At 38.5% G+C, this 16,376-nt stretch overlaps 1 protein-coding gene across 1 annotated transcript in view; it reads right to left on the reverse strand.

Annotated features, from left to right (window-relative positions):
- aqr (aquarius intron-binding spliceosomal factor) overlaps positions 1 to 16,376 on the reverse strand; it is a 74,869-nt gene that overhangs the window by 24,522 nt on the left and 33,971 nt on the right. Inside the window, exons 18-26 of the mRNA XM_084392912.1 lie at positions 15,441 to 15,608; positions 13,399 to 13,568; positions 12,346 to 12,587; positions 11,693 to 11,836; positions 11,499 to 11,568; positions 10,394 to 10,504; positions 10,116 to 10,225; positions 7,481 to 7,616; positions 1,250 to 1,459 (exon numbers count right to left, since the gene is read on the reverse strand). Of these exons, the coding sequence (XP_084249038.1) occupies positions 1,250 to 1,459; positions 7,481 to 7,616; positions 10,116 to 10,225; positions 10,394 to 10,504; positions 11,499 to 11,568; positions 11,693 to 11,836; positions 12,346 to 12,587; positions 13,399 to 13,568; positions 15,441 to 15,608 (1,361 nt within the window). The remainder of the gene's footprint in view (positions 1 to 1,249; positions 1,460 to 7,480; positions 7,617 to 10,115; positions 10,226 to 10,393; positions 10,505 to 11,498; positions 11,569 to 11,692; positions 11,837 to 12,345; positions 12,588 to 13,398; positions 13,569 to 15,440; positions 15,609 to 16,376) is intronic.

Consider the following 16,376-nt stretch of genomic DNA (forward strand, 5'->3'; position numbering starts at 1 on the left):
CACTCAACCCGTCGTGGAGGACCGTTAAAATTAAACATGCTAGTCTTTCTGTCGTGATGTCCTGAAGCATCGCAGACGCGTAGGTTGTCGCCCACTTTGACACACTACACAAAATGAAACGATCGAATCTTGCGTCCCGACGCCCGTTGTCCTTTACGAATCTCCACGAAACGGATCATGCCAAAATCGCGCTAAAATAGTGTAATCTGAACCAGGCAGGTAATAAACATTTGACCTATCACGCAAAGAACCTATTAAAGCACTAAGACGTGGGAACAGTAGCCTATCTAACATTCACATATCACAAGTCATATCGCACATCGCAGCTTTTCCTCATATCGTGCAGCCTTACTGCCCAAAGGTCCCAAATGCTGCCAGAAATCGTCAACATGCTTTCTTGAAAAAGAACATGATCATAATCTTAGGCTGCTCTGTGTAGTTAATTTAGTTAATCTGTTTGCATTTAAAGTGTTATTTCAGTTATTTATATTTATTTTATTTATACTGTTTTATTTTTTTTATGTTCGATTTGTGGAAAGGAGTTAGATTTCTCATGTGAAATCGTACAGGGGAGAAGCCAGACGGTAGAGGAGAGGTTATAGCAAAACATTTTGCAGTGTTTGCATGTCCTTTACTGCATAGAATTCATTAAAATAGAAGTAAAATAGCATTCATTACAAGTTGATTTCAAAATGCACCTAACTTGTTTTGCATTTTGTGATTTTCAGTTGAATAAAAGACTATTTTCCATTCATATATTTCATCATTAAGGATTTCTTAAAAATTGTGTAAAAATCTCGTCTTGTCTCGTTCTCGTGAACCTAATCTCGTGTCTCGTCTCGTGGAGTAAGCGTCTCGTCACACCCCTAGTGATTAGTAATTATTTTTACATTTGATTAATCCATTTCTGTATTATTTCTTACGTGAATGCTTCTGTTAAATAGAAAAAAGAAAAAAAAGTAAAGAAATGTTAATTTAATTTCTCTCTCATATTGTATTTGTTCTACTGTTTTAATAATAACAATAAAATAACAAAAATAATTATATTGTAATTATTAATAACAATTATTATTAATAAAATATTTGGAGGAAAAGATGCATCAAGAATCGTTTTATAATCGAATCATTAATCAAATCAAATCGTGGGGCATTGAAGACTCACACCTCTATGTGCAGTGTAGGATAAAAAGCAAAAAAAAAGTACATAAACATAATTAATACTATAATTGTAGCTCTGGTCCAGCCGTACCTCTAGCTGTGTGAAGATCTTGCGTATGTGGCGGTAGCAGCCCTCAGCGATGTCCATGTCCTCCTGGTACGACTGGCCTTTGAACACTGGCTGAGGAGCATTGGAGAAGTACTTGTGGAAGGGGAAGTGTGACGCCACGTCCTCCACCGGCACCTCTCGGCTGGGCTTTGGCTTCACTTTACTCATGTATTCCTCCCAACGAGAGATTACCTACGACACGAGAGACAGACAGACAGATAAGATCAGCGCCTGAGGATTTCATGGGCAGAACTCATTAACAGCGCATCAATGGACAAACAGCCTTGTCGCAATCCACACTTAATTAGTACAACACGCGTTTCGCTGTAATCTCTGTGATCGGAGTTAATGGCCCGTAAGGATCCCCCCCGAGGCGCTGATATGAATCTACAGACCACAGCGTGATGTATCGAACCACAGAGAGCGATAAGATGAACACAAATGAAAGCAGGCCTGTGTGAAACCGCTGCCTAGATTCACAGATCAGTCCTGCACTCCAGACCAGCGCTTCTCAACCTTCCTGACTTTAAACTCGCACACCGTTCACAACAATATTTGAAGGCCCCCAAACCCTAGTTTTGTGTTCAAAACTTAAAGGTTAGTTCACCCAAAAAAGTGAAAACTCTGTCATTACTTCCTCACCCTCGTGTCGTTCCAAACCCGTCAGACTTTCGTTCATCTTCTGAACACAAATGAAGATCTTTTGAATCAAATCTGAGAGATTTATGTCCCTCCATTGACAGCTACGCAACTACCACTTCAAAAAGTTCATAAAGAGATCGTAAAACTAATCCGTATGAATTGAGCGGTTTAGTCCAAATTTTCTGAAGAGACGCTATTGCTTTATATGACGAACAGATTGAATTTAGGCTTTTATTCACATTTAAAAATTGATCAGCGAACATGAAAAGAAGCTCAAACTAATCTGCTTGATACGCGAGAACAAACCTCATTAATTCTTGCTGAAGCTCAAACGTGCTGCGTAACATGAGAATGAACCTCATTGGTTCTTGCAGAAGCTCAAACGAGCTGCGTAACACGAGAATGAACCTCATTGGTTCTTGCAGAAGCTCAAACGAGCTGCGTAACACGAGAATGAACCTCATTGGTTCTTGCAGAAGCTCAAACGAGCTGCGTAACACGAGAATGAACCTCATTGGTTCCTGCAAAAGCTCAAACGTGCTGCGTAACATGAGAATGAACCTCATTGGTTCTTGCAGAAGCTCAAACGAGCTGCGTAACACGAGAATGAACCTCATTGGTTCTTGCAGAAGCTCAAACGAGCTGCGTAACACGAGAATGAACCTCATTGGTTCCTGCAAAAGCTCAAACGTGCTGCGTAACATGAGAATGAACCTCATTGGTTCTTGCAGAAGCTCAAACGAGCTGCGTAACACGAGAATGAACCTCATTGGTTCCTGCAAAAGCTCAAACGTGCTGCGTAACACGAGAATGAACCTCATTGGTTCCTGCAAAAGCTCAAACGTGCTGCGTAACACGAGAATGAACCTCATTGGTTCTTGCAGAAGCTCAAACGAGCTGCGTAACACGAGAATGAACCTCATTGGTTCCTGCAAAAGCTCAAACGTGCTGCGTAACACGAGAATGAACCTCATTAGTTCTTGCTGAAGCTCAAACGAGCTGCGTAACACGAGAATGAACCTCATTGGTTCTTGCAGAAGCTCAAACGAGCTGCGTAACACGAGAATGAACCTCATTGGTTCCTGCAAAAGCTCAAACGTGCTGCGTAACACGAGAATGAACCTCATTGGTTCTTGCAGAAGCTCAAACGAGCTGCGTAACACGAGAATGAACCTCATTGGTTCCTGCAAAAGCTCAAACGTGCTGCGTAACACGAGAATGAACCTCATTAGTTCTTGCTGAAGCTCAAACGAGCTGCGTAACACGAGAATGAACCTCATTGGTTCTTGCAGAAGCTCAAACGAGCTGCGTAACACGAGAATGAACCTCATTGGTTCCTGCAAAAGCTCAAACGTGCTGCGTAACACGAGAATGAACCTCATTGGTTCTTGCAGAAGCTCAAACGAGCTGCGTAACACGAGAATGAACCTCATTGGTTCCTGCAAAAGCTCAAACGTGCTGCGTAACACGAGAATGAACCTCATTAGTTCTTGCTGAAGCTCAAACGTGCTGCGTAACACGAGAATGAACCTCATTGGTTCTTGCAGAAGCTCAAACGAGCTGCGTAACACGAGAATGAACCTCATTGGTTCCTGCAAAAGCTCAAACGTGCTGCGTAACACGAGAATGAACCTCATTAGTTCTTGCTGAAGCTCAAACGTGCTGCGTAACACGAGAATGAACCTCATTGGTTCTTGCAGAAGCTCAAACGAGCTGCGTAACACGAGAATGAACCTCATTGGTTCTTGCAGAAGCTCAAACGAGCTGCGTAACACGAGAATGAACCTCATTAGTTCTTGCTGAAGCTCAAACGAGCTGCGTAACAAGAATGAATCTCATTGGTTCCTGCAGAAGCTCAAACGTGCTGCGTAACACGAGAATGAACCTCATTAGTTCTTGCAGAAGCTCAAACGAGCTGCGTAACACGAGAATGAACCTCATTGGTTCCTGCAAAAGCTCAAACGTGCTGCGTAACACGAGAATGAACCTCATTAGTTCTTGCTGAAGCTCAAACGTGCTGCGTAACACGAGAATGAACCTCATTGGTTCTTGCTGAAGCTCAAGCGTGCTGCGTAACACGAGAATGAACCTCATTGGTTCTTGCAGAAGCTCAAACGAGCTGCGTAACACGAGAATGAACCTCATTAGTTCTTGCTGAAGCTCAAACGAGCTGCGTAACAAGAATGAATCTCATTGGTTCCTGCAGAAGCTCAAACGTGCTGCGTAACACGAGAATGAACCTCATTAGTTCTTGCTGAAGCTCAAACGAGCTGCGTAACAAGAATGAACCTCATTGGTTCTTGATGAAGCTCAAACGAGCTGCGTAACAAGAATGAATCTCATTAGTTCTTGCTGAAGCTCAAACGAGCTGCGTAACAAGAATGAACCTCATTGGTTCTTGATGAAGCTCAAACGTGCTGCGTAACAAGAATGAATCTCATTAGTTCTTGCTGAAGCTCAAACGAGCTGCGTAACAAGAATGAACCTCATTGGTTCTTGATGAAGCTCAAACGAGCTGCGTAACAAGAATGAATCTCATTAGTTCTTGCTGAAGCTCAAACGAGCTGCGTAACAAGAATGAACCTCATTGGTTCTTGATGAAGCTCAAACGAGCTGCGTAACAAGAATGAATCTCATTAGTTCTTGCTGAAGCTCAAACGAGCTGCGTAACAAGAATGAACCTCATTGGTTCTTGATGAAGCTCAAACGAGCTGCGTAACAAGAATGAATCTCATTAGTTCTTGCTGAAGCTCAAACGTGCTGCGTAACAAGAATGAATCTCATTGGTTCCTGCAGAAGCTCAAACGTGCTGCGTAACACGAGAATGAACCTCATTAGTTCTTGCTGAAGCTCAAACGAGCTGCGTAACAAGAATGAACCTCATTGGTTCTTGATGAAGCTCAAACGAGCTGCGTAACAAGAATGAATCTCATTAGTTCTTGCTGAAGCTCAAACGAGCTGCGTAACAAGAATGAACCTCATTGGTTCTTGATGAAGCTCAAACGAGCTGCGTAACAAGAATGAATCTCATTAGTTCTTGCTGAAGCTCAAACGAGCTGCGTAACAAGAATGAATCTCATTAGTTCTTGCTGAAGCTCAAACGTGCTGCGTAACAAGAATGAACCTCATTGGTTCCTGCAGAAGCTCAAACGAGCTGCGTAACACGAGAATGAACCTCATTGGTTCTTGATGAAGCTCAAATGTGCTGCGTAACAAGAATGAATCTCACTGGTTCCTGCAGAAGCTCAAACGTGCTGCGTAACACGAGAATGAACCTCATTGGTCAAGCGATTGGTCTGTTTACCACAACTGATGTGTGAGTTGATGAATGTTTATATGTCATTAAAAGCCTAAATTCAATCTGTTCTCCTCAGAAAATTATGGACTAAACCGCTTAATTCATACAGATTAGTTTTACGATCTCTTTATGAACTTTTTGAAGCATCAAAGTGGTAGTTGCGTAGCTGTCAATGGAGGGACAGAAATCTCTCAGAGTTCATCAAAAAGATCTCCAATTTGTGTTCTGAAGATGAACGAAAGTCTTACGGGTTGGGAACGACTCTAGGAATCCTGGTTCTTCAATGAAAGACAGTTGTTGAGGGGGTGAATTATCTGATCTCATCTTATCTGCAGTATCTTATCTATCTTATCCATCTTTTTCCCTAAAGAGCTTACTGAGTTCAGATTAAGACTGAAACAAATCATTTCATATCATAAGGTTGTGCTACCAACAATCGTTATCTGTCAGTTTGACTGAATGAGCTGTAAAATCTCCTTAATTTTCTATTTTTTTACAGAATAACAACATTTGAATGTGCCGTGGTTTAACAAGAACATCTATGGCTAGAGCTCTTTTCAGTCGCTGCATTGCGCATTCTTTTCCTCCTGATTTATTTTCTATGTATTCTGCCTTAACAGTATGAAAAAAGGACAGCATTTGTGGTCTGCTCGCAGATTTAATTGACGATATATCCCATTAATAATTCACTGGAATGCACTAAGAATCTCTTGTTTTTCTCCCCAAATCCTGGCGTCTCTTTCCAGGTTTGTTTTCACACGGATGCTTTAAAATGTAATAGCCTCCCCTTTTCACTTCTAATCCCCGTTAGCAGCATTTACTGGAAGGCTTCTAAAGCAGGTAAATACAATATTTATTATCTGTTAAAATGATGGAGAGCACTTTGAATATTATCATTCAATGCTCAAGTTACTGAACATTTTTGATTTAGGCAACGTATGTTACATAATACAGACAAACTCAGGAAAAAAAGAAACGTCCCTTTTTCAGGATACTGTAGACCAAACTAATCTTCAAAGATCTTCACAGAGAATAACTTAGGACACTAAAGAACCCTTTCTACTACTTCTGAAAAACACCAGGAGAAATATGTCCAGTAGGGATGAAACTGTACATGTATTTGTCCTGAACCGTATGGTACGGACGCCATGGTTCGGTGCACGACAAATACATTTAGTCACAGGCGATCCACACTCAATATATTTATTTTTCAAATTATTATTAATTTCTATTTTAGTAAACATTATTTAAAATTAAAATAAATGTAATTTCAGCAAATTTAACACATGATTTTACTATCTTTAAACTAAACAGTGTGATGTGACGTACAGTAGTGGCCAAAAGTGATGTCTGGAGGGGATGTTTGCTTTTAAAGACCCTAGAAAAAAAGTTTGATTAAAATATCAAAATATAAGCAAACTACAGATACAGGTTTTATTTCACTATGCAAAAAAAAAAAAAAAAAAAAAGGAAAATTCCTTTATTGCATTTAATCACTCATTAATACTTCATTGGTTCTCTTTTGCAGCGTTTTCATATTAGCATGCGTTTATATATTTTTTTTATATGAAAGCCTTGGCAAAAATTAGCACATTTTGGCATGTTTCATTGCGTTATCACAAATAAAACAACTGACAAAAAGCACAACTAAACAATATGCTTACAACATATTTAACAAATGTTCGGTAATATTTCAATATCACAAGATGTCAATTTTCCTTGGCTGGACATCACTTTTTTTTTTTGCCACTACTGTATATATCAGCCGCCGGTCATCAGCATCGGACATCAAAAAAATGACTTTTAGTCGACCACTAATCTTACATTAGCTTATTATAATGCTTGTTTTGTCATTTTTTTAAATGATTTTATGCCTTGAGAGCTGAGCTGTTCCTCTCTCTCTCTCAAGATCCCCAATTCAAATCTCTCATTTCATTCATTTTTCACTTCCTGTTTGTCACCATTTTATGTAATGTTGTTGTTGTTTTTTTTTTTTTTTACTGGCAGGGAGCAAATTATGTGGCAACAGTGTTGAGGTTGAAATGTGAGACGGCTAAATACCATTGGTTAATGGTATTTAAACTAAATACCATATTCGGCCATTAAAGTTAAGAGTTCAGAGTTAAAACACCTCTCTTACAAAATAAAAAAATAAAAAAAAAAAACCCCGCAGAATATTAATTAAACAGATTGTCAAAATTATGGCTGCACAACTAACACTACTACTATTACTTTCAGTGCTATGCTAGTTTTAAGTGGGAGCGGAAGGGTACCTGGTAGAGGTAGAAGTGTCCAGCAGTCTCACATGTGTAGGAAACGTCCCCGGGCACACCGAGACTGTCCTGCAGACGGGCCACCTCTCGCAGGAGCTCCAGACGCCGGGACAGCACATAGTTCACTCGTCCATACCTGACAGAGGACAGGACCGTTAGCACTCAACACAACTCAACCATGCGGTCCACAACAGGGCTTGACGCTCACTCTTCTCCCCGTGAGTTATCATCAGGAACCACCAATATTCCCCCATTCAATTGCATTATTATACATTATATTCAACATTATATATAGTAGTTTAATGTAGTAATGTCACTGAAACTCTGTAAGCATTCATTTTTTTCTCTCACGTGGCATTGGTTGGATCTCTTCGCACAGACTCTAACGGTGCTCGCTGTCACTCATCAAATGACTGTTCGCAAACTGTAAATGGTTAGTTCATCCAAAAATGTAACTTCACTCTCTTATGTTGTTTTTGCATTTGAACGTCCGTTTTTACCACGGTATAACTTGTGAATCTTAACGTTGTGAATCATATTAAGCCATCGTGTCTCTTCAGCAGACCTAGATTTTGATTATTTTCATGATGCCTTTATGACATTTTTTGGATCTTTTACATTTTAGAGGAATGGACTTTAAATGAAAGGGACAGAAATCTCTCAGGTTTCATAAAAAAATATCTTCAGTTGAAGGAAAATATTACAGGTTTGAAACGACATGAGGGTGAATTCATGATGACAGAATGTGCAAATTTGTGTGAATTATATAAATACAATAATCTGAGTCGTGGATAAAACTAACTATATCGCGAATCATATCGTTTAAATCACCGATATATATCGTGATATCTCGATATAACACCCCTAGTATCGAATGTTTTTTCCTAAATAAAAGTACTTATGGAGACATTTGCAACTTGCAAGCAAAAGTATTTATTTATTAGAATACAAAAAGTACACTAGGTTTTTAAATATTTTTATGTAATTATGTAATTATTTACAGAACTACTTTACACTGTATACAGTAATACACAAATAACCGTAAATAAAAAGATGAATGTGCCTAATAATATTAGTAGAATGTATATATTGAGGACAGGCCAGACAGGAGCTACGGTTTACACTGAATTAAATGCCAGATACAGTTGTGTAACCAAAATACAACATAAACATAGTATATAATGCGTTGGTCGTGAAACTTTTAATTATAAACAAGCCCGAAATACACCCGACATCTTGTTCCAAACCCAGATTAAATCAAGACTTATTTTACCATTTAAGATATTTAGGATGATTTATGAGCTTAAAGGTGCACTGTGTAATTGCAACCAACAGAAGTTACGGTGGCCGACAGGAAGTGATGTCGTCGTCTGAAACAGCAGAGGAGCCAGTTAACCAATGAGCTTTCTTTACAAAGATAAATGAAGAAAACAGGTTTACGTAATTATTCAGAAAAACGATGTTATTGTGAATATTATTGTTACTTGTTCGACATTGTATCAGTGTTTTATTCGCTGACTTTATGTCGTTCTTTGTGCAAAGAAGCTAGCTAGTGACGAAACGCGTTTGTCCGTTCAGGGCCACTGTAGAAACATGTCTTGTGTGTGTAGAGAGAAATGCTCATTCTAAGCGAATAAAAACATGACGGTTCATTAAGTAAGGTCTTTATACACCACTCAAAACATAGTCATGTATATGATGTTGCATTTCTGTCAACAGATCCTCCTAAATATTACACAATGCACTTTTAAATGTCATAAATTAATAATATTTTAAATTTTTTTTACTTTATCCGCAAACATGGTCTAAAATACCTTTTACTTGCACGTCTATTTTTAGTCGCAAATGCAAGTGTAACGTTCATACTGTCAAGTTTTTGTACATATAGAAATGAATTTTGGGTGATATGAGGACAAGAGTCTGTACTGCACATCGCTGTAAGGTGGACACCAGCACACACAAACAGACCATATCTAATGTTCAAACGTTAGCACCAGAAAACAGCACCTCGTCGCCTCCCTCGGTTGAACTGCGTACGTCAGCTTTCCTCTTGTTTTGTTCAGAAATGGTCTTTTTGACTGAGTCACAGGAGATATTCAAACGGGAATTCAACTACAGGAATCGTGCTGTATGTTTGTTGAGTTAAATCCTTGTTTTAAAGGCGTGATGTGCAGAGGTGGATGTTGTGACACTGATGTGACATACAGTATTGCACAGGCAATTTAATTTTTCTTATTAACTAAGCTCACAGGTTCACCAAAGCATGCTGAAAAAATAAACCTGAGCCACAGTTTCTAACTTTAGGATTCTTCAGTATCTTCAAAGCACATATTTCACACACTTTTTGCTTTTAATCGATCGTTATTTTGCCATTTATGTATAATTATTCTTTTTTTAATTAAGCTTTTTCCTTATTACCCCAGAAACTAGGCAGGTCATAGGTCAAACGTGAGTGTTATTTGATGTCAATAGAGGATTTTTGCAATTAAAAGCTCTTTTTGGATTAGAAAGGACCTTTTGACTTTTGACTTTTCATAGTAAATGGTTCAAAACATCAGGGAAAACTGCTTCCTCAAGATAAGTCTACAGTAAATCAGAATTGTGTTTGTGTGTGTGTGTGTGTGTGTGTGTGTACCTGCTGAAATCTTTCTCAGTCTCTAGCTCTTCTTCTCCGTGGCCCATACGCAGAAGGTGACGTTCATCGATGTCTAACGCCATAATCTTCTCAAACAGCTGGTTCAGAGCCTGAACAATAAACACACACATATCCAGAAAGTAAATACATATAAATAGTTTTAACTCAGATGTAACTACAATTTCTGGTAGATGTTGAGAGTTAGGAAACCCTAATTTGAGTTGAATGCTAAGCTTTGAATCTGGTGAACAGAGAGTGTCACGGTGTCGGTCGCGCACCTGATTGGAGTGTGTGACGATAAGCGTTCTCTGCTCGGGGAAGTTGTGGTACAGGTTGGAGATGATCTGAACAGCCACGTCTGTTTTTCCTGTGCCGGGAGGACCAACAACCTACAGCCGAGGGAAAGAACATTTAGATTTTAAAAAGTGATGCTGACGATTGGTGTTTCCCTGTCAGAGCGGACAGTTCTTCAGCACATGTGGAGGTTTATCTACTACTTTTACACAAACACACAGGGAGAGACTGACAGACATTTAAATTACAGATTCAAAACCAGCTGATAGATATGAGTAACCGCAGTGAGGGACTGATATCTTTCTGGGAGGATAACACTGTACAGTCCCAGTCAAAAGTTTGGAAAAATTAAGATGTTTTTGAAAGAAGTTTCTGCATTTAGGCTCCATTTATTTGATTAAAAATACAGTAAAAACAGTATTATTGTGAAATATTATTACAATTTAAAATAGCTGGTTTCTATGTGGATATATTGTAGAATGTAATTTATTTCTAAGAGCAAAGCTGTATTTTCAGCATCATTACTCCAGTCTTCAGTGTCACATGATCCTTCAGAAATCACTCTAATATGATGATTTGATGCTCAAGAAACATTTCTGATTATCAAATATTGAAAAGTTCTGTGGAAACCATGATATACTACCATTCAACAGCAAAGGAAAGGTACTTCTCTCAGAAAATGCACAAATAAAGCTACTTTTAGATGTTTAATTGCTATTTGGAGCATTGGGATTGCTAGACGAGGGTTTAATGAACTCATTTTTGTGAAAACCCAAAAAAAAAAAAATTCGACCAAAAAGTTTCACTTGTTTTGGCTGCAGCTCGAAATTAGCCCGTGCGCATTCCGACTCATCTTGCCAGGACGGGTCACATATTATAAACGGCAGTTTTTCCAATGGTATCGAATATCCATATTTTTAAAGGTATCATATCAAAGTTAGAAATTCCAGTATTATGACAACACTATTAAAAACCTTAATTATTGCAATTTTTTGAGAGGTACTGTAATTCATAAGGAGGTAAATTAAAAGAACAGGAAGAAAAAAAAGAAAGAAATATAAATAAAAAGTGTAGCAAGTGATTTCTTACCATAGTAAGGCCTGGCTGCATCCCTGCACGAATGGCTTCGATCTGGGTGGGTGTAAACTGGATGGTGTTTCTGTTGAAGTGGACAAGAACGTCAGTCTTTGCAGAACAGGCATTATGTTTACACAGACATGCATTCTGAATCCAGGCAGTTATTTCACTGTCCCGTTGCTGGAGAGATTGGGTCCTCCACGCACCGCTTGGGCTGGTTGTAGGGATACGGGCCCCTGTTGGGAATCACATGCGGCTCCACCACCAGCGTCTGATCTTCCTCACCCCGTCTCTCTTCCTCATTGGCTTTACGCTTCTTAGCCTTCACATTCTGCACAGGGAATCGGATTCTGGTGGAGAAGAGAGTCACAATTTCAATAAACCTTGCACAAATAATCCACATGCACTACCGTTCAAAAGTAATATGGTGAAATATTATTACAATTTTAAAATAACTGTTTTCTATGCGAATATACATATATATATAGTCAAACCAAAATTTATTCAGACACCTTCAACATTTCTCACACAATCACAGTTTATTCGCTATAGTTCAGAAAATGGTAATAAAATATGACCAGAACTCGAGTTATCAAATCAGTTGATATTTCACTGGTTTTGTCCGTCCTTCTGTTAGACTGTCTCACACATGAATTATGTTGAATATCTGTCAGCTGTTAAATTTAACTACACAATTTAGTTTAGCTCAACCAATCACCAAGCAATGCTTCATTTTGTTCAGTCTGTGTGTAAAAAGGTCGCATTAGCGATTAAAGAAAAAACACTTCAGCAAAACATGATCAGGTCGAAGTGTCTGAATCTCATTTGTAGCATTTATCCAATAATGCCAGTTTCTGACCTAAAAGGCGGGACCTGTCGAGCGGGATCTTCCTCTGACACCTTCACCGTGTGATTGGGGAAACAGGACTTCAGGTGCTCGATGGACAGGAAGGTGTCGTTGAAGTCCAGCGAGGAGATCTGATTGGGCATCTTTGAGTAATGGGCACTACCAGGGTCTCCATAACCCAGAATGATGTCGTGAAGCCAGTCGGGAACCACACACTCCGTGTTCATGAGGTTACGAATGGTCTCGAGCACAGCCTGCAAGCAAAACAAGGAATTATTTTTCGATAATTGTGGATGATTGGACCACTATTTTAGATGATGTTTAAACTGGAATATATAATTCCTGTCTGATTGGGTGGTTCTTGTTTTATATTTTCCATTTTAATGTTGGTTAACATTTAAATACTTGTGTTTCGTTATTTTATTAGATTGTTTAAAAAAAATGTCTGTCGTTTTTATACATTTTTGTATTTCAGTTTTTGTTTTAGTAAATTGAGTGCTTAAAGGGACAGTTCACCAAAAAAGTTTAAAAAGTTCAGTTTATGTTCGCAGAATAATGTTTATATGTAAATAAAAGCCTAAAATAAATTTGTTCATCATGTAAGGCGATCATGTCTCTTCAGAAGACTTGGATTAAAACGCTTGATTCATAAGGATTTATTTTACGACCTCTTTATCAATGTGTTGAAGTGTCAGAGTTTTGGGTCAATAGACTTTCAATGGACGGACAGAAATCACTTAGATTTCATCAAAAATGTCTTCATTTGGGTTTCAAAGATGAACAAAAGTCTACAAGAGGATGAGAAAATTATGATAATTTTTATTTTTGGATGAACTAAGATGAAATATTGCTTTGGCAACTAACAAAAAAAAAAAAGAAAAAAAAAAGTGTTAATTGAAATAAAATAAAAAATTAACACCAAGAATGTATTTTATTTCAGTTAATATTACTTCAATTAACAAAACCGTTGTTTATACTTTTAGTTTGAGTTATTGATAACAACAGTGGTCAACGGTCTGGTCGTGTGAGTCTAGTGGCAGGAATATACAGGAGGAATCGTCTGACCTTGAAGTTGTTCTCTTTGGGTTTGCGTCTCATGATGATATTGAAGGTCTCATAGGGGTCTTCTGCCCCGTTCTGGATGCTGTTGGTCATGTCCTGCTGGTACTGGTTTGCGTCGAGCCAAACCCGAAACGTCCTGGTGTCTCCTCTTAGTTTGGGCTTCGGATCAGGACCTGGTGCAAGCATCAGAACACAATAATGAATACATCACATCTTAGTTTCTATATAAAAACATGCTTCCTGAAAGTCAAGTGAACCGCACATTCAATCTTGTAACAATACAAAGCTTTTTAAAGTAATCTGTATAATAAAACCATAAATCAGAGTCACAATGTAATCGAATGTCGCTTTGGATAAAAGCCTCTGCTAAATGAATAAATGTAGGCTAATTGTAATGAAGGAAATAAATATTCGGTAATCCGTCTAAATTGGGGATCATTTGTCAAGTAAATTGACACTGAAATCGCTGGAACAGAAATGACCAGTGATTCTAGACCACATTCCCAAGGTCCAGCAATGAGGACGGCCAGGGGTCAATGCGAGAGAGAGATTTGGGCCAGTGAATGGATTTATCGCTCCTCTTATCGGGTCAGAGCCGTGTTCATGGGCCGTGGGGATCCATCACTCTCCTCGTTTCAGAGCGTAAAATGTCCTTCTCATTATAAACAAAGCTTTTCTTTAATCAAGCTCCAAAAACAGCTTGTTTTGTTATTGAGCGACCGCGGGGCAAACACGTTTGCATATGACTGCCTCCAGAGCAAGACATCGACAAATAGCTATCATTTATAGTAATAGTTATCTTAATAGTCATCATTTAATGGATAACATTTGCCTACACCGGATGCGAGTGTCAGGACAAAAGCAAACAGAGGCCATTATCATCACCGACGCTGTCTACACTGATCCAGTATACAGTGGAGCTGCACGATTCTGGATACATTGAAAATCACAATTTTTTTTAATGGAGTGTAAAATCGTGATTCTCCCACAAAAAAAAAAAAAAAAAAAAACATTAAACAACTAAACAAAATAACATGCAAACTAAAGGTTGACAAAATGTTCATTGCTATTTAAAAAAAAATAAAAATGTTTACAGATTCATTAAAAGTCAATGTCTTATTCATAAAAGCATGTTTAGTTATCGGATAAATTGTGAATAAATCTGTTAAATGAATGATTCAATGACAAACACTCACTCCTGGCATTACGATAAGCAATACAATACATACATGTGTCAAAATACTTTCAAAAGATGATTTATACTCTTATGTCGATCACTACCGTAGACATTGCCATTTATACACAAACTATAAGCTTTACTGTACACTTTTTTTTACTGTTATTTAAATGTTACAATGTAACAAATAATGATAACGTGTGGTTGAAAAGCTGCTTCAAACTGTACATTTGCAAGGCAGCTGCTCTCTCCAGTCTAACGCAGATTTGACTGTTGCGGTGTGATGATCGTACTCGTACTGAAGTCCATAGAGTGTTTGGTTTAAACAGTTTCACATCGCAAGCGTCAGCAGAGTTGAGCAGCACATGTTTACTCGCTGCCATATCAATGAACGAGAGCATTCACATCAGAAGCGTGACAGCTGACCCTCTTATTCATTAACATGGGCAGCAATGTTAATGAATGAGAGGGTTAAAATACGCACTGTTCACACTCCACTGACACTTGCGATGTGAAGCAGGCCGGTGTGTGTCCACTGGAGCATTTTCCATTCATTCCTATGGAAGTTGAGCTTTTTTTCTTTTCTTTTTTTGAAGGTTTGCTTCTCTGTAGAGACTTCAGAAGGATCCCAGCGTCAGGAACAAGAGGATGGTTTATTTTAATCCCGTCCTGGATCGAGTCGGACGATTACAGCCAATTATAATTCAAGCAATTTCAAGCACTTTATTCAAAATCCAAGCACTTTTCAAAGGTTTCCAACGAACCCCGTTATGACTTTAGCTCAGGAAACTCATGAGAGTCTGTGCGCTGACTAAACGGCGACAGAAAACTGCTCATAAGGCTCAGTGAGCTCAGTAAACACTCTTACCCTCCTCGATGACGCGGCCCTTATCGTCCAGCATGCCCTGCACCTCACAGCCTCTCACGTACACCAGCCCGGCCTGATCCACGAACGGCTGCCGGCGCTCGAAGCGTGTGCCGTACGGCAGGTTGGGCCGCACCGTGATCAGGAAGCAAACGTCGTGTTTCCGCAGACCTGGAACAACGAACCATGATGTGAAGAGACTGAAGGATGAAGTGAGCATAATCATTTTAAAGTGCTGAAGAAATTGTGAGTGTCGTTTGTGCAAGTTTTTTGGTTCCCATTTTGGTAACACTTCACGGTAAGGGTACATGAATTATCACGAATTCATGTTTAAATTCATGCATGAATTATGCATTCGTTATACAATGCATTCACTACTGTATTTGAATGTCAACAGAATTCGTGTGCTATGAGCTGTGATTGGTCTATTTTGGGGTCTGTCCAATACAGTAGTCATTATTAACTAAGCATTATCTATCAATGACTTCATCATGTGTGTGGCCCCTCAACTAAAATGTTGACTAGGTCCTTTGAAACACTGATGAACAATGTGATATTAATGGTGGCATAACTGTGAAAAAAGAAAACATCATGATCATGCGTAATAAATCATAATTCATGATGATGTACTCCTCTTAGTTAATGTTTTAATTAAGGTGTTGTTCATCCATGAAGTCATGAATGAAAAACGTTGAACTCGTGTTAGTTCCTGATGATTCACGTGATATTAATGCATGAATTTATGCATGAATTCATGGTAATTCATGTACCCTTACCGTAAAGTGTTACCAATATTTTTAAATAGATTTTATTTTCCATTTTCATTTTATACATTTATTTCTGTGGCATTTAGATTTTTTGTAATTTTGTTGTGCTTTTGTAATTTGTATTAATTTTATACAATTTTGTTCATTATACTGTACATTTTTTTAAATGTAA

This window comes from Rutilus rutilus (genome assembly GCF_951802725.1).
Source record: "Rutilus rutilus genome assembly, chromosome: 21".
Taxonomy (NCBI): Eukaryota; Metazoa; Chordata; class Actinopteri; order Cypriniformes; family Leuciscidae; genus Rutilus; species Rutilus rutilus.